At 38.6% G+C, this 18,868-nt stretch overlaps 1 protein-coding gene across 7 annotated transcripts in view; it reads left to right on the top strand.

Annotated features, from left to right (window-relative positions):
• Positions 1-18,416, top strand: part of drp2 (dystrophin related protein 2) — a 148,015-nt gene extending 129,599 nt beyond the window's left edge. For 5 of the 7 annotated variants that reach the window (XM_089134942.1, XM_039655185.2, XM_089134940.1 and 2 more), the window contains 11 exons: positions 1,080-1,237; positions 3,188-3,354; positions 4,401-4,512; positions 4,927-5,063; positions 5,984-6,049; positions 11,187-11,252; positions 13,693-13,833; positions 15,177-15,414; positions 17,097-17,214; positions 17,335-17,468; positions 18,037-18,416. In XM_089134942.1, the coding sequence (XP_088991068.1) occupies positions 1,080-1,237; positions 3,188-3,354; positions 4,401-4,512; positions 4,927-5,063; positions 5,984-6,049; positions 11,187-11,252; positions 13,693-13,833; positions 15,177-15,414; positions 17,097-17,214; positions 17,335-17,429 (1,298 nt within the window). In that variant the 3' untranslated portion in view covers positions 17,430-17,468; positions 18,037-18,416. Of the gene's footprint in view, positions 1-1,079; positions 1,238-3,187; positions 3,355-4,400; positions 4,513-4,926; positions 5,064-5,983; positions 6,050-11,186; positions 11,253-13,692; positions 13,834-15,176; positions 15,415-17,096; positions 17,215-17,334; positions 17,469-18,013 lie in introns of all 7 variants that reach the window. The other 2 variants (XM_089134943.1, XM_089134939.1) reach the window with 2 other exon arrangements.
• Positions 18,417-18,868: the final 452 nt, after the last annotated feature.

Below are 18,868 nucleotides of genomic sequence, written 5' to 3'. Positions count from 1 at the left end.
AAACAAAACAAAAGGAAAACAATTTTTTTTTTAAGTTATAGTGCCCATAGTGTCCATGCGCTGAACCAGTCTTTCTGAACTCACGGCCAAAGGAGTATACTTAATGCTTTCGTCCCTCATCTGGTCACAAGATGGAGTGGAATGAGGGAAAATATAGCCTACCTAGGTCTTTAAACCAAACTAATAACCAGCTACTATATTTTCCAACTAGGAATACACTTTATCATAAAGCCCCCATTCGGATATTTACAAAAATAAACCCACCTTGTGTCTATGATATTGATACAACATCAGAACTGCAATAAGGTTTTTGTTAGTGCTAAAAGTGGTCAGGAATATAACATCACTCATTTCATTATTTCATATCATGCAACGAGCCACTGGCATAAAGCGCTGTATCAATTTTTTATATCAACTTTACATCTGCAGTGGCTTATTTCTAGGTGTTGGGCCACTGTCCATAATCTGTCCTTGGACTTGACTACGTGTAAAGGCTGTTTTGCCTTTGGGTGTGAATGTGTATGTGTGCCAGCCACTTGAGACACTATTTTTACTGGCACTGCAGAGAATATTCTCACTCCTGTCAGGACCATTCTGCTCATTGATGGCTTTCTGACACACTGTTCTAGGTCTCTCGGCTAATGTTAGCCTTTTGACCACATTTTAATCAGTGCATGCATCATGAATATCTCACCCGACCCCAAGATAGTTAAAAAACAGATAGATTTACTTCTTTAAACACAAACTATATACATGTTACTGGAGAATTTATCTTGAATATATATATATATATATATATATATATATATATATATATATATATATATATATATATATATATACTGTATATTTGCAACACACAAAAAACAATGGTTAGGAATTTTATCTTGGCAGTGGCAATACATTGCACATCAAAGTGTTAGACATCTCGCCTCACACCTATATAACCTAAAACCATTTAAGTCACACATTCTCAATTTTCCCACCTCCAGACTCCTGTACACTGGCACAAAACTTCTTTTCCCTAGTGTCTTCTTTTAGTGCAGTATTCAAGCAGGTTTTCTGCTTATGTATTGCAGACCTTTTCAGACAGGTGTGTGGTCCAAGTGGACTGACAGATCAGAAACATCTCAGCCTGTTACTGCACGAGGCCATTCAGATCCCTCGGCAGCTCGGGGAGGTGGCGGCATTTGGGGGGAGCAACGTGGAGCCCAGTGTCCGCAGCTGCTTTCGGATGGTAAGACTTCTTCAGCTAATCAGATTCTCTATCAGTATCTAATTTCAGTATCTCTCTTTTCCTCTGATATGCTTTCTGTTCAGATGATGAAAGGGCCTCCCTCTACACACAGACCCTTTGCTCTCTGTGATGAGCAAATCTTCTTAAATATTTTTACCAGAGGCACACTTTCTCACTCTCCTTATTTATTGCCTGTCACCAGAGAGCTCTCTCTCTCTCTCTCTCTCTCTCTCTCTCTCTCTCTCTCTCTCTCTCTCTCTCTCTCTCTCTCTCTCTCTCTCTCTCTCTCTCTCTCTCTCTCTCTCTCTCTCTCTCTCTCTCTTTCTCTCTCCTAACTGTGCTTTGCTTCTCCTGAGTTTTCGGGCTGAAACATAGAGATTAAAGAGCTGTTTTAGTTATTAATTGTTATTAATTTTATTAATTGCTATCAGGGTTTTCAAAGAATTTCAACCAGTATAAAAAATGGTGTTTTACCCTACCTTTAACTTTCTTTGCAAGATTCTCTTCAGTATGCTCTAATGTTTGGGAACAATTCAACTTTTTAATGTTTTTGAAAGAAGTCTGCTTACCGAGACTGCTTTTATTTGATAAAAAAATATATAGTCTTTAGTGTCACATGATCTTCAGAAACACTTCTTATTATTATCAGTGTTGAAAACCATTGCTGTGTATTTTTTTCTGTGGAAACAGTAATGCATTTTTGTTCAGGATTCTTTCATAAATAGAAAGTTCAGAAGAACAGCATTTATTTGAAACAGCAGTCTTTTTTTTTTGTAGCAATGTAAGTCTTTAATGTGACTTTTGATTTACCTGAAAGCAAAAATCGATCATTTAATAACATTCTAATGCTAGACATAGAAGCTTAATAATAATTAGACACATAATGCGTGACTCATTTCATGTGAAATCAAGTTCAGAAATTGCAGGGGCATCACAGCATCACCTTCTGGCATTTCATTCTACTGAAGGCCCGATTATGATATTGGTTTCCTGTAATATGGCCTTAAACCTCTCGTTCTTAGTGTGCCAGTCCTTAATTAAATCCTGTTCTAAGAACATGTGTGCAGTTGCATGCACACATAATTAAAATTCCTTTTCACATTTGATCCTTTTTGTTATTGGAAAGAATGGAAAGAATGCCACTGTAATGGTAACCAGTACTTTCCAATTACATAATTTTTCACCCAGCTGCATTAATGATGACAGGCCAAGAACGATGCAGATCAGCCATCTGGGGTGTGTTGCAGCATGTTTCTAGATGAAAAGACTGGGTCACTTTGTTTGAAGTCATGGACCATCTCATGAGATAATCTTGGCTCTCCCTGTGGTGTGGACTGTTCAGAAGATTCTTTTTTTGTTGCTTCATTGAAACTTCTGAAGTTTTCCACTCAGCTCTACACTGAAGACTTTGGTCTCAATCCCAGACCTTAAGCACTGTTAAAGACACACACACACACACACACACACACACACTGCCGTGCCCTTTGAGACTGTACACTCCAGCGACTACTAGGGCCACGCTGGAGATACTCATGTTAATTATAAATCTCTGCCCAAGCTTAAGAGTGCGCCCAAAGGAAATCAACCTTTTAATGCATCTTCGATGCGTATTTTAATGAGAATTTAGCACATTCCAGATTTTTATGTCATCCAATTTTATTAGGGTTATTGCCTGTCATCCGTTTCCCACCAGGTCACTGTAACAAGAGGCGACCTCTTTGAGATTGTATCCTTCCGTTTCATTGGGCCGTGATTCCCCCGTATCACATGAGTTATTTTAAGGGCATGTGATCTAATAGGGTGCTTGTGCCCATAAGCTATCAGAAGATTTTTTTTTTTTGTTGCTTAATTAGGCATGTATAATGAACAATATGGCCGCTGGGTATCTTGATTCATGCTACTTGTTTCTCTGTGCTCTCTTTCTTGTGCATCTTCTGTATCTACCTCTAGGCTCCAGGTAAATCCGCAATCGAGGTTTCTCACTTCCTGGAGTGGATGATTCTAGAGCCTCAGTCAGTGGTGTGGCTTCCTGTTTTGCACCGGGTGACTGTGGCTGAGACCGCCATGCACCAGGCACGCTGCTACATCTGTAAGCAGTGCCCTATCAAGGGCTTCAGGTGAGCTGCTGCAGTGCTGAGTCTTTTCATGGAGAAAAGATCTGTATTAGCTAGTCAAAATAAATGATTGTTCTTTCAGCTGATCAAATGTTTTGTGGTAATAGCACTATATTAGAGAACTGCATGGGGAGTAATATACGTGGGTTGTTAATGAACTGGTTTTGTGTTTGTTTACTAAATGGGGCTGAGGTGTGTGAAAAAAAAATAAATGTATATATATATATATATATATATATATACAGTATATTATTTATTAATGTTAAATATAATCTTAAATATTCATTTTCAGAATCAGTTTATTAAAACTATTATATATAAACCTATTATTATATGAATATGCTTAAAATAAGTCAAATTCAAAGAAAAAAAAAACTGAATGCAATATGTATACTATCATTAAAAAGTTTGGAGTCAATGATAAATTAAAACTTTTATTCAACAAGGATGCATTAAATAGATCAAAACTGACAGTACATCAAAGAATCCTGAAAAATATATCATGGTTTCTACAAGAATATTCAAGCAACACGACAACATTGATGATAATAATAAAACATTTTCTTTGAGCACCAAATCATATTAGCATAAATCAGCATAAATTATTTCTTAAGGATCATGTGACATGGAAGACTGGAAAGGCTGCTGAAAATTCAGCTTTGCCATTCCAGGAATAAATTACATTTTAAAATATTTTACAATAGAAAACAGTTCTTCTAAATTAGAAATTGTAATAATATTTCAAAATATGACCATTTACTCTATCCCGTGGAGAGCATAAGAGACTTCTTCCCAAAAATCTTATCAAACCCAAACTTTTGAGTGGTAGTGTACAGTAAGTAAAATTGATCTGTATGCTATTTTTTAATTAGTTTAACCAGAAGGTTATCTTAGTAAACATCATTATCCAGTATAAACCACCCTGTCATACTTAAGTTGTTATTGTCAGCATGGTAGTCATGATTCATTATTTTAATCTATTCGTAATCCTAAAATGAACACATCTTCATTTGGATATAAAATGTGTCTCTGCCTCATCACTGTTTCAGATACAGAAGTCTGAAACAGTTCAATGTGGACATCTGCCAGACGTGTTTTCTGACTGGCCGGACTACCAAGGGCAAGAAACTACACTACCCCATTATGGAATACTACACCCCGGTACATATGCTTTGTTACTTGCAGAGGTTTTTTTCCTTGCCAGCTGGCAGCTTGGTGCTTGCTCAGAGGTTTCAAATTCAATCACTATTATTCAAGGCACTACGCAAAATAAATATAAATTGAACCGAATTGATCTTCTGCAGTGAAATACAGCATAAGGCCATTTGCTTAATGGTTTTCCCATGCTCCAGTCTGAGTTTATTGGTGGGCGTCTTTATAATGCTCTGGCTTTCTGTAGCTGCTCAAGAGATGATAGATTGAGATGGGAGGAAGACAAATGTTCTGTGTAGAAACTGATGTACTGGTTGTGTGTTGGAGGAATGTTACGATGAGGATGTTTTGTGTCTCAGTCGCTCATGTTCTCTCATTTTTCTCTCTGGCTCTTTTCTGTCTTTCTCTTTTGAATCATTCCAGACGACCTCAGGCGAGAAGATGCGGGACTTTGCAAAGACACTAAAGAACAAGTTCCGCTCAAAGCAGTATTTTAGTAAACACCCTCAAAGGGGCTACCTGCCTGTTCAATCAGTACTGGAGGTGGAGAGCTCCGAGACGTGAGTCTGACTTCCTGTCTCCGCTGATGAGAATCACACCTAAGTGTCATTGCATGCTTTTTGAAGGTTTAAGTGGAGAACTGTGGGACTGAACGCAGTGCACTGCAAAAGTTCTCTTCCCCGCTGAAAAGAAACATCTTAAACCAGCCTTAGCTTGTCTGTTGATTGGTCAGACTGGGAAACCAGCTGAATGACTGGGCTTACCCGCAGATCATCTTTTTTTCTTGTTTGTGAATGTGTAACTATATTCTTTTTTCGGGGTGGGGTTGTTGGCGCTACGCCCAACCCCCAAACTTGAGGACCAGGTGTCGCTCTTCATCTGTCCTCTACCATGAGTCCTGCCCGGCTTGGTTGAACTTGGTTGAACCAGTATAGCCCTCATGGTCACGGAGGCACACAAGCCGATCATCCTAGGACATTTTATTTTTGTCTTATTTTTAAGTAAAACTATCTAAATATCCTTAAAACCAGATACATTGGTAAATAAATGAGTTAACCTAGATGGTTTCTTGGTCTTGGCTGAATTAAGCTGGTCATCCAGCTGTTTTCCCCTCCTAAATATCTGAACTATGTCTGAACTACCCACAAGTTATCTTAGGCCATCTTATTTTTTTGTCTTGTTTTCCAGTAAAAATATTTAAACATCCTTTAAACCAGATAAGTTTTGTTGAAAAATGTCATTTAAAAGAAAAAGCCTAGTTCATTTATTTTGGTCTTGGCTTGGTTAAGCTGTTATCCCAGCCTTGCCAAGCTGGTTTAGCTGTTTTCACATCCTGGCTACCTAAAAGCGTCCAAATTGCCCTTAAAGAGAAAGCCAACGTATCAGTCTGATCATATTCTAAGACTAGCTAACCAGCTTGAACAGACATTCATTCATATCAAGCTACTTTGCTAACAGACGTGTGTTTGTGGTTTTACAGACCCTGCTCATCTCCCAGGCTGCCTCATGCGGACACACACAGCCGGATTGAGCATTTTGCCAGCAGGTAAGGGCTCAGTCTCGCATGGACAGTGATCACGCATCAATTTTGCTCTGATATTCTCCCAGCAACCACTTCTGTTCACTCTCCTGAGCTCTGATTGGCATATTGATCCTCTTTGCATGGACACAGTGTACCAAACAGCAGGGCCTTAACAAAAGCCTTAGAGGAATTAAGAGGGATGTGAGAAAGAGAGAGATGGACATCAAAAGAGAGAGGGTGAGAGATGGCATTAAGAGGGGTGGACAGGGGTCAGCTGCTTTCCACTAGAAGAATGAAAGCTACACACACAAGGTCTGGAGGGCTTTAGGGACCTGCTAGCACAGATCAGTCTCATCTGGTCTGGACGCAGTGCGCGTTACACACTCAGGAAACAAACATACAGACAGTACTCGAACATGTTAAAACGTTCATACTTAGTTTCATCAGTGGGGTTTAGAAATAGGTACAGTATACTTCAGGCTTATGTCCCCCTCACACACATTTGATGCCACACAATTTCTGTAATTTTCCTGCTAAATTATGGCATTATGAGTATGAAATATATCCAAATGTATGAGCTGGGGGGATACATGTTGCTACCCCACTGAATTAATGGTCAGTACTTCTTAAATGATGTATCCCCCCCAAAAAGACAAACAAACACTGCATGAGACTATTATTAAACAATAAAACCAGCATAATAATAACCAATATGACAATGTGGTATTCAGATTATACAATTAATACTAAGCAATACATATTAAATCATTTACCTTTAACCCTTTTAGTGAGATGCACGGTATACACTAAAAAAGGGAAAACCACCAATTCAATGCAAATATAAGATTACATAAAGAATAAAGTCTGTAAAAAGTATATTTAACAAATTATCAGGTCATTTACAAAACATATTAAGTTGAAAATCACATGGGTTTGGAACAACATGAGCGTGAGTAAATGACAGAATCTTCTTGGTAGGCTGAACTAACCCTTTAATTCTGCTGTGGGAGCGCAGTGAAGCTAACGGCCCAATGTGACAGGTTTGGTTTGACTTGCTGCAAACGATAAGAGATATGCTCCTCTGCCCCGTCTAACTTCCCTGCCAACTACCTAAACACACACAAGCACATGAAACACACACAAGCACATGAATGCACAGATCAGCCCTTTGCCTGCCCTAGCATACTGTGCTGCCAACTGTCTCAGCTCACACTCTGCTGCAGCTTATCTGTACTACAAATAGACCAGAGCACACACTCTCTCTCTCTCTCGACTTGTGTCCTTTTGTCTTCATCTGTCTGTCTCCTCCTCTGTCATATGCTTGATTTCTACTCCTTGCTTTCAATGTCTTATTTAATTTCCCCCTGTCCTTCCTAATATCAATCACTTACCGTATCCAACTCTTTCCTCTCTTCTTGTCCCTTTTAATTCCCCAAATTTGTCTGTTGTCTCTCTCTTATGCTATGTCTGGCTTCACCCAATACACATCAGTACCGTCTGCGTTAGATGTCCCTGGCCAGAAAAAATATTCATTGTTTTTATTCAACTTTCACCTGTTAAATATATTTCAACGTCCAGTAGGGTTGTAACGTTTCACAAAACTGACGGTTTGGTTTTCCCACGATTTTGACGCTCGGTTCGGTTCGGTTTAGAAAGCTAAAATAGCTTTTTTTAAGCAGTTGTTCAATGAAAAAAATTTGTCTTTAAATTAATTAAATTAAAATTAAACATTTTGCAAGGATTCAAAAAAATCTGCTAATGTAAACTTATATAATCAAGATTAACAGTACAAGTAAAATATAACATATAGCCTAATATAGTGCATTTATTTAGTGCAAGAGTTAATTTCACTAGGAACCAACAAGTTGTTGACACTGAATGTCTTCTGCTGAAGTAAATATAATGCTAGTGACAAGCTATGATGTTTTATTTACGTCTTTCCACTGCTGAAACATGGAGTTATGATTCCTCTCAGTAAGTTTACTGCATCATTCAACATACCTTCAGGTATGTTTATTCTGTAACTGAGGAAGAGATGATCGTGTTTACTTGCGCTGCCGCTTGAAATAAGGAGCAATAGTACAGTGATCTGTCATGCCACATCAAAGAGCACCAAAACAGCATTTATTGATTGAATTTCGTGATCAAATAGTCCAAATTCGAAAGATTACACCTTGCTTATTATTATTGGTGTTAATGTTGGTTAGGCTACAAAACTAAATTCGTTGTTTACACATAAGACATGAGGTCCAATGAGCCGGGCTGGGTGGGGGGCGGGCCGTGTTCGGTACAACATGAGAGTATCGCGATTCGAATCGTGGGTTCTGTATCACGTTTTTTCGGTTCAGTTCGAATATCATTACACCCCTAATGTTCAGGGGTCGTCAGTTTACTGAATGCCAGCAGCCTTGACTAAATTAGAGCAGAAACTTGTAACTTGTTTTTTCTTTTTCTTGAATTTTCTTTTTGTTAATGCATATACCAGTGATATGTCCAGTAGAAAAAATACAAATTTCAGCTTGTCCGGTATTATTACTTCACTACAGTAACATTTTTTTGTTGTTGTTGTTGTTGTTGTTTGCGCCCATTTCTACATTTACTTGGTCACAAATTGTGATCAAATTGCAAATGGTCACATGTTTGCGGCCTTATCTAGTTTGCACTACTTCTTTATTGAATTTGGCTTCTAAAATATGGTTGACATTCAAAACATCGCGATAAACAACATTATCTGACAGGTATCAATCTTTTGAATTAAATTTCTCACTCTGTCTTTGCATGTTCACGTTTGATTCTTTGATCTTGATGTGCTTTCAGGAAACTCTCAAGCTTTCAATTCATGTCCTTGCTTTTGTGAATTATTTGATTAAACGGGTTGATTAAATAAGTGTTGGCTAAATAAGAAAAATCTACATCTCCTTTGCAGCCCATTGGAAAATCCCTTTCATTCACTTTTATCCAATAGTTCAGTTCTTCACAAAATATGAGTGATAGAGAGCGTGTGCACATTATTTATTTCCGACATCGACAAGACTTGCTTTGATCTTTAATCGAAAATTAAATTCTTGTCAGATGTTTCAGATGTGGTATCTGCAGTAAGAGCGCAGAGAGAGAACATCATAGCCAAGAGAACAGAGATTGTACAGTCGTTTATAGGCTAATCCAGAGTAATGACTGGAGGATCTCAAGATTTAGTGGGTGAGAGAATAAATCCACTGGCATTTGATGTTCTAGACTCACTGTACATGACAGAGGAAGTGGTCTGTAGTGATGGTCTTTCATCTGAAAAGCAGACAGCATATCAGAAAGAATGAGCAGTGCTTCTCAAAAGAGGAAATTGTTTGTCATGTACTCGCTGATTTGTGTTTGTGACCTCTATTCCCTGAAACAAGAGACACACTAACCATACACGGAGGAATACCCATTTAAAAACATGTGTGTTTCTAGTAACACATTTGATTGGATCTGAAATGATGGATACTTCTGCGGATTCAATTAAGAGTGGTCACAGCCAGGCGGGGGGGTTAACCAGGACAGCCAGCACCACCGTCATTGGCTGAAGGACACCTGGTGGGTGAATGTGTATCGACTTTCTGCTATTCTCTGAGGCAGCCCCATCATGCATGTTGGTTCTGTTGGTTGCTGTGTGTTCTATAGTTGAATTCAGACCATTCTCTGGCAGCTTTCCTAGCTACATGACATGAATGCACTTAGCACTCCTCATTACAGAGCCTCTCTATAGGGGCACTTATATTGTTGCTAATTCACAGGCTCTCCTGGTAACGCAGTGAAATCTCCCAAGTCTCTCACCTAAGGGTAAGCTTAGGCAAGGAAAGTGCAGTGCATTGCTAAAAGCAAAGTTTCACCCCTGTGTTGCTAATGGTAAGCACAGGGACCATTGTCAGCTCCCTGTTGTGTTGGGTTAATTGTGTCTGATCTAGATGGCATGTAGAAGTTTGCTGGAGGTACAGGGTGAACCTTCTATAAGTGCACCCAACCTCTTTTTATGCATTGTTGGATTCTGATGCATTCTCAAAGTTGTTGTGAGCATTAGCATCAAGTCTGCCGCGGATTTTGATCACCTCCTTTGCTGGCTGCAGTAACCCTGTCCTGTCCATGAAATGCAAATGAGACACTTCAATAACCAGCATAATAATAACAATAATGATTCAATAATTAAATAAATTCAATAAAAAATCCAATTACACTTACATTTTTGAAGTTTCTATCATTTCAGATAGTTCTTATCACGTTGATTTTTGTTCAAGTGTTTGTTTTTTTATGTACATTTTGTTTTAATTAGTTATTTGATGCTTTAAAAACAAGGTGTAATGTCAAGATTGGCAACTGCTTGTGATTGAGTCCTGCAGGAGTATGTGCAGGACCTTGATAGCATGGGTTCACATCAGGATCACTACTGCTCGGGCTACAAATAATGTAATTGCCGCAAGATGTCAACGGATACTACTGGGATGTTTTCACTTTTCTATAGTGGAAGGAAGTGGAAATAATTTGTCCATCTTTTTGCATAGACTACTGTAGATGTCACCTGTTTTTCTATATCATGCCTATTTATTTTGGAAAGATCTTTTAAAACAGAATGTTTTGCGAAAAGTGCTACACAAACATATGTGACATAATAAGCTGGACCAGCCTAAATTGTTTATTTTAGATTGAACTAAAGAAATATAATTCATCTTTATTTCTATTAAATGTATTTATATCACACATATGAAAATACCTAGGAGTTTCATGTGACAATATATTCTCCCCTGGATTTGTCATGGTGGTGGAGAGAGCAGAGGGTGAAGCCGGGAGGCACAGCTTTGGGGGCTGCATGATAATTTGCCGTTCAGGTTAGTTGTACGCGGTATCTGAAATGTCAGGGTATGATCACAGTGTGTGATTTTTAGGTTGGAGAAACTGCTCTAAGGTGTCTCCTATGCAGTCGCTGAGATGTCTCGATGAGTCACAGTCGTCGTCTTTTCCTCTGCCAACCGTGTGCAATTCCATTCCTCTGCCTCGTGTTTGAAGTCACAGTCATTGGCCCAGCAAACAAATTACAGTGCACAGTGGCTTTGCCTTTGTACGCCTCCCTTTTTGTTGTGACCCATGCTCCATAATTTGACATTTTTCATTTTTCCTGGCTTTTTCTTTTCAGGTTGGCAGAAATGGAGAACCAGAACTGTTCCTTTTTCACTGACAGTCTCTCTCCGGATGAAAGTTTGTGAGTACACCACCTCCCACACACATTATAATCTGTCACAGCTGCTAAGTCCTCATGTATGGGTGTGTGGATGTGCGCATGGCCATGCATGCATTCCTTCATGTTTTGTGTAGCTGGGCAGTCACATTAATTAAAAAAGATAATGAAAATGACCCATGGCAATGTGCGCGTTCACCCTCCATCCTATTAAGTCTGTGTGATTAAGGATCACAACAGTAGGGATGAATAGAGCATGCTTGGATGCTGACAGGAGGGAGAGAGAGAGAGAGGTTGAGCTATTGAAATGCTACCAAACAAGATGTTAAGAGCTACAGGCTGGCGGAAAAGCGAAAGCCGCTGAATTATGAGCATATATAGGTGAAATAAGGTAAGCCCTCACAAAATCAAAACTAATAAAAGAGGTCAAACCATCACAGCCCAGACTCAAGATTTGTGCTGGAAATGGCTGTGTGTGTGCATGAGTGGATTTAAAGGAATAGGTCACCCAAAAATGAACTCGTCCTCATGTTGTTCCTGTGCGTTATGCCTGTCTTTCTTCCACGGAACACAAAAGAATCACGCTTTTCTATACAATTACAATTAGTTATCCAGCTTTAAATGACATGCAATAGGTCAATTTAACCATCATAAAAGTGGTCCATGTGTCTCATGCACTGGTCTGAAACTATGAAATTAACTTGTGTGAGGAATTGTTGTCATTCACTGATAATCTTCATCACAACTGTTAATTGTGACCAGATCATTGGGTCAGTTTGTTGGACTTGAGAACAAGTCCAATCTTATACAGTATCTTTAACCCTACCCAAGTTAATGAAAAGTCAATCAACTGTAATAGATCCTAAAAATGTTGTTCTTCACACAGCATCTTACTGTAGCGGCTCAAATAGGCCTATTTTCTGTATGAACAAACAACTATGTCACGCTTGCCATGAATATCACCCGTAACCAACCATGACTGATTTAAAATAAATATCAAAGATGTCCATAAAACCCACCGTCGACATGGCTTGAGTTCATCCTTCAAACCTTAATTAACCGACAGCAGCTTTTATACCTGAGTGGAGAGTGAAGCATTTGAGTCAAGCACAGACCACACAACATGCTGCTCAGATGGAAGCCAGACTGAATCTAAAACCTTTACATGACATACACAGCTTATATCTCTCTCTGTAAGATAGTGGTGCTTTCGCATTGTATGATGCGACAAAACTAGTTGTCCAGTCCGGTTCACACTGTGTGGGTTTGAGGAGAATTATGAGCCCCGAAAACGTATGAGAAAAGTGTGAGTTCACAATCTGTCATTCCTCTAATTAACTAAACTGTGTGTGAATGCAACCACTGGAGTCAAATACAGGACTACCAAAAACAATCTATTGCTGAGTGAACATAGTTCATTGGCACAGTAACCTCTGGTGGTCAGACACAAACAACCTGTTTGTGGAGACTGCGAAAAGAAAGATTTCAAAGGAGCATACAAATGTCATAGTGACTGGAAACACACACACACACACACACACACACACACACAGAGAGAGAGAGAACCTTGAAGATGCTGAAGCCCTGCACAATTAATTACACTATGAAACATTACCTATTGTTTGTTGCCTCTTTTCTTCCTTTTTTTGTTGACTTTGGACCTAAGTATAATTGTATTTATTGAAATGTAATTGAATATAATAATAATATAATATTAATGATGGTTAAATATATATATATTTTTTTTTTTTTTGGATTGGCTCTTTTGAAAAAAAAAAAAAATCATTAACGAAAAATGAAAAAATGGCTATCTTTATTTAAAAATTAAATAAAATAAAAGTTCCTGACCCCTGATTTTGTCCATTCCGTGAACTGGATTAACTTATTCAGTGAAGAGACCAACTATGAAGAACAATTCACAGTCAAACTCTAGAGCCAAGATAATTAGCTATTGCTATATAATTATAGCAGACTGCATGAAAACAGGTTTATTTTTTGTATTATTGATGTGCCAAATATGAGAGCCATGATTATTTTCCTGCTTCCTGTGTGCAGTGATAATTCTTTTTCACTCATCCTGTGTGTCTGTATATTGGCTGTGCCTCTTTGGTGTTTTGTATGTGATGCCATGGATAGTGCTTGGATTACCAAGAGTGTGTGTGCTTGTGTGATTACGATTGTTCAGCAACTACGCCGCTATTTGTTCTTTGGATGATGGTGTGCAATGTGCATTGTTCTGTTCTTCTACACTCTAAATACGCCATCCGTAGTTTATGTAGAATATGCCTACTACATGTGTGCTGTATTGATATGCCTCTGCTTCATTGTGTGCATTTGGCTTATGTACCTGCTGCTTTGTGTGCTCTCTTGGCGCTGCGTTTGTGTTTGTGTGTTTGTGTGTCTGCTGCTGCGTGGCACCGCTAATGTGTTCAGTGTGCGCTGTCTCCTATGTGGGGGGACTCAGGGATGAAGATCAGTACCTCCTACGTCACTCCAGCCCTGCCCTCGAGGAGGACTCCCCCCACAGCCACCTGCTGGCCCACCTGGACTGCCAGGACAGAGAAGAGCTGCAGTGCACCCTCCACCGCCTGGAGAACGAGAACAGGTGAGGGCTCAGCCAGGAGCACATTCATATTTTCACACTTGTTACTGAAATGGGCTGATTATGCAGCACTAAGTGGAATTCCAAAAATAACAAAAATGTTGTTGTTTTTTTTTTGAAGAAAATTTAAATGGCATTTAACCATGCAAAACATGGAAGAAATCATGCTAGATTATTTTTTGTGTTTGTTAGTTCAATGTAAGTGTGTTCTGTTTTTGCTTGATTATGAGCCACCAAACAACAAACCTATATCACATTTAGAAACTATATCTGTAAAGGGACTTTTTGTAATGGAGTATAAATGTAACAGTGTTACTTTGTTTAGAAGTGAAAACTATGATGGTCCATTTATTCATATCGATGATGTTTTAACTGGGGGTTATCCTCCTGACCTTTATAGTAATAAATAATGAGGGGTAAAATGATTTCTCTTTCTATTTGTGACTCTTGGTTTCTGTCTGTAATTGACCGCACTTCCTAATTGGCCCATTAAATCTCTTTAGAGGATTAAGATAGAGCTAATAATCTTTATATTGGTTTAGATAAAATGTGTTGCTGGAAAAATGGGGACATTATCACTATTATGATGGCTACACTAGGTCAAACATCTTTTGACCCACATTGAAAGAGGTGTGATTTTGTTTTTTTATTTTTATTTTTAGACCTTAAAACAAAGGTTCAAACATCTACAGAAACACTAAATGTCTATAAGGACTACTACCCAGAGGCTACTGTTACAGCTGTGATTCATTTATTAGTTTTTCTTCTGCGTAAATCCTGACCTTTAAGTCATGCTCTCATGTGGTCTTGCTTTGTTATATGTGAGTAATAGGTCAATAAAACAAGATTAATTGTTAGTGTCTGCAGGGGATCTGCAACCTTAAACTCCTGGATAAATCAGGGCTTACCGCTGTCATTATCAGGACAGAAAGAGCTGAGTGATATATATATATATATATATATATATATAATGTCGTTCAGATCAATTTCATTTAAGGGAGTTAATAATAATAATAATAACATATACAGACCCAAAACCCAATAGAGACAATGTAATATAATAAAACAAATGTTATGCATGCTATGTACTGTATACATACTACACTATCATTCAAAAGTTTAGGGTTGGTTTAAGATTTTTTATGCTCACCAAGGCTGCAATTATTTGATGAAAAACTCACTACAAACAGTAACATTGTGAAACATTACAGTTTACAGTTTTTCTAATTGAATGCAAGATTACATTAGTTTAAAATATCAGCTTTTGTCTCGACGTAGCGAGTGTGATAATCTAAATGATCAAGATGGCAATAGTGATGATGATGATGCTGTTGTCTGTCCCACAGGATGCTGCAGGGTGAATATCGGCGGCTGAAGTGGAAGCATGAAGAGGCTGCAGCATCACCTCAACTGCTGGAGTCGGGTCCTGGTTCACCGGCTGATCAGCCAGACGAAGAGCTCCTAGCTGAGGCTCGAGTCCTCCGACAGCACAAGACCCGCCTGGAGACGCGCATGCAGATTCTGGAGGACCACAACAAGCAACTGGAGTCCCAGCTGCACAGACTCAGAGAACTACTGCTGCAGGTCAGTTAACAGATGCTGATATACCTTGAAAATGAGGAGTATGCCCACAGCGAGTCAACATGTGAGCCAGAATATTGTGATAGAAGCAATGAAAGAATGGTGTGTAGGGAGTTGTATGGATATGTTACCGCTGCACAGGGAGGAACAGGAACGGGTAAGTCGGGGCCTTCTGAGCTGAAGACTTTAATGTTAAATGTTAACGTGTTTGAAGGAATATTTTGAGCTTGAAAAACAGTCACCATGAGAGAAATAAAGTTGGGCTGGCTGACAAAATATACTGATAAAGGGGGACAGGGGGGAGATGATGTATTTAAAGCTTTCGGCAAAAAGGGATACAATTGAGAGGAAAGACTATATTATAGGCTGCCTTGATGTACCACATGTAAATAGGTAAAGATGTGCTTACTGATGCAGGTTGGTAAGGACAAGGAGACAGGGAACTGATGAGAAACTTTTCTTTCTGAAGTGAAAGAAAAAGAGTTGGGGAGACATATAAGAAACATACCCATTACTAAGGTCTGAAAAGAGGTGGAGGATGAGCGAGTGCAGGGAAGATTCACTCACTTCTGGTAAATTGCTTCTGGTAAATTGCAAAGATGGGAAGGAAGAGGTAGAGAGAGATTATATAGGGGGAGAACACTATTGATGGAGATGGAATCATAGGGATTGAGTGGGTGGAGGCAAGTCATTTCTCGAGCTGACGAACATTGAGCTCAAGAAACGAGATGGACAGAATTGAGTGGGCAGAAAGAGGATCCTTTTCTTTAGTGAAAGAAAGACAGAAAGCAGGCCGAGGAGGAAAAGAAAAGCTCAGGCAAGGCTGAGAGAATAGAATAAGAGGTGGTAAAAAAGAGAGGTAGTGCTGTAGAGAAATGATTGGAGGTGAGCCATCCCTGAGTTGCTTATCAGTTTGTTTTCATCCCTCAAGAAAATACACAGTCTTTGTAACATATGGAAAATGAGCCCCCTGGTCGATAACCACCAAAGTTTGGAGTTTTGGCAGCATTTTTCTCATCAAATAACCCAACAACACTGTCTTCTGTCTAGAGCATGACTAGGCTTGCATACTGCGTAGTATACACTACATATATACACATTACATATACTACTACATAATAAGCAATGACAAATGTTTTTGATGTTAATGCGACATGTTTAATTCCATGCATTATACAGTATGTGTACAGAAAATGTGCATGCTATGTGCAGGTTTGGAATTGTTTTGCTCACCAAGGCTGCATTTATTTGATCAGAAATAGTAAAAAAAAAAAAGTAACATTATAAAATACTATTACAACCTAAAATAAATGCATTTAAAATAAAACAGAATTTATTACTGTGATGGCATTTATTAAATTCATTTATTAAATTAAATTATTTATTAAATTTCATTTTCATTTCATTTTGAATATTCTGTGCTCAAAAACATTTATTATTTTAGTTTACCATTTTTTTCAGGATTCTTTATAGGATTAGGAATATAATACTCAAAAGAACAGATTTTTTTGGAAATAATTTTGTAAATGTCTTTACGGCAATTTCAATTCGGTGCATCATTGCTGAATAAAAACGAAATTGTACTGATCCCAAACATTTGAACGGTATTGTTTATACTGCTGAAATAGTAATAGTAATTTTTAATTGTTTTCTTGTTTTCTTATCAATTTTTTCATGTCTCCCAGCCCAAAGACGACTCTGAGGCCAATGGTTCGGCTCCTTCCTCTCTCTCCTCCCCTGTGTCTGGAAGAGGCCACCAGGGGGAGCCTCCCAGCAGAGAGACCACAGACACAGAAGCTGCAGGTGAGACCTAGAACAACCTCGCATATCAGTGCCATCATCCAACTTATTTGTATTGGATAAGGCTGATTATTTTATGCTTTGGTTGAGTTCATTTTAATTGTAGCATTTAATGTTGTGTAGGTGAGGAGTTTGATCATGAGCAAGACACCGTATTGCAGCTGCAACAGGTTATCGAACAGCTGAGGAACGTCTTCCCATCCGAGCCTGGTCCCTGAAGAACCTGAAGCAAAACTCAGAGGCCTAACATTGTGCAGGTTTGCTTATTTCTGAATTAAATGAGCTTTAAATCAGTTGTCATTTCAAACCTGTGTGGTTTTCTTTTTTCCATGAAACACAAAAGAAGTTTATCAGAATCTTTAAGTGTATGGTGATTTATAATGTGGGCTGTATGATTCCTGCACTGTATTCCGAATCTTCTGAACCTCAATACGACATGATTTGTGCGGAAGCTAGACCGAAAAAAGCTAGACCGTGTTCTCTTTCAATACGCATGAGAATTAATGATGTTGGACCTCATTTATTTCTGATCTTGTGCGTTTAAATGCACCCAATGCATTCAAAACAAATTTGAGCGCTAAAGCAGGAAGATATTCAGCAGAACAACTTCCAGTTTGTTTTTGAGAGTCTTCAGAAGACATCTGTGCTCCATGAAAAGGAAAAAGTCATACAGGTTTATTTTTGGCTCAGCTATTCTTTAAAAATGGTGTTATTTTAGTATACAATGCAGATGCAGTTCCTACGACTACCTTCTACCCAGTGTGTTAAAGAGAAATACATTTGATATTTTTGCATTCTACAGATCACGCTCCTTAAATTTTTCAGGTGCCGTTTTGCTCATCTTTTAGTGGGCAGGGTTTTGGGAATGCGGGGCTGGCGAATCCAAGGACAAATGAGGGGACTGTGAGAAGGGACCAGAAGAGTTTCAGGACAACCTTCTCAGCATGCAACCATTTGCCAATCCCAAAGAGCCATGGGATTATCTGAGTGCTAACTAAACAAACTAATGTTTACATGTGCCAAAGGCCTGCACTGATCCGGACACTGTGCTAACCCGTGTAGTAATGCAACTCGTGTGGCTTCACTACAGCACAAGAACCACAAACAAGACTTGCACCATGCAGAAAGTGTCTCTCCTTAGGTATCCCTTCTCATTTTAAAATGGTTTTCGGACTCACTCGTGCACATAAACACATACCATTAAATCATGCCTGGAAATTTGTTCTGTGAAGCAGAAAAGAACAACTTCTCCTGAACTGTCGGGACACACTGCTAGCTTATTTACACTGTAAGGATGACACGTCTTCGGTTGAGGCCATCATTTATTTAAGATGCCAAAGTGCCCAATGAGCATTGCGCTCCTGCCCTGACATACTTTTCCATTTCCATTTCTTTTCCAAGTGCAAATCACTCTTAAATGCATACATGGTAAACAGAGACATGAACTGCAACAATCATTTTCTATCTTGATTAGTATGTTTGCCTTGTTTTCATTACGAATATATAAACACCTTAATATATATATGAAGAGTTCAGATGCAAAAGCCTCTAAATGCCATTTGAAATTTTCTTCTAAAATGATCATTTTTATCAAGCTTGTATATTTAAGTTCAGTAATTTCACTTAAATGACAATTAATAGGCAATCTTCATTGCCA

This window comes from Pimephales promelas, chromosome 9 (assembly GCF_988280905.1).
Source record: "Pimephales promelas chromosome 9, fPimPro1.hap1.1, whole genome shotgun sequence".
Taxonomy (NCBI): domain Eukaryota; kingdom Metazoa; phylum Chordata; class Actinopteri; order Cypriniformes; family Leuciscidae; genus Pimephales; species Pimephales promelas.
Note: the sequence above shows the minus strand (reverse complement) of the source record. Positions and strands in the feature narration are given on the sequence as shown.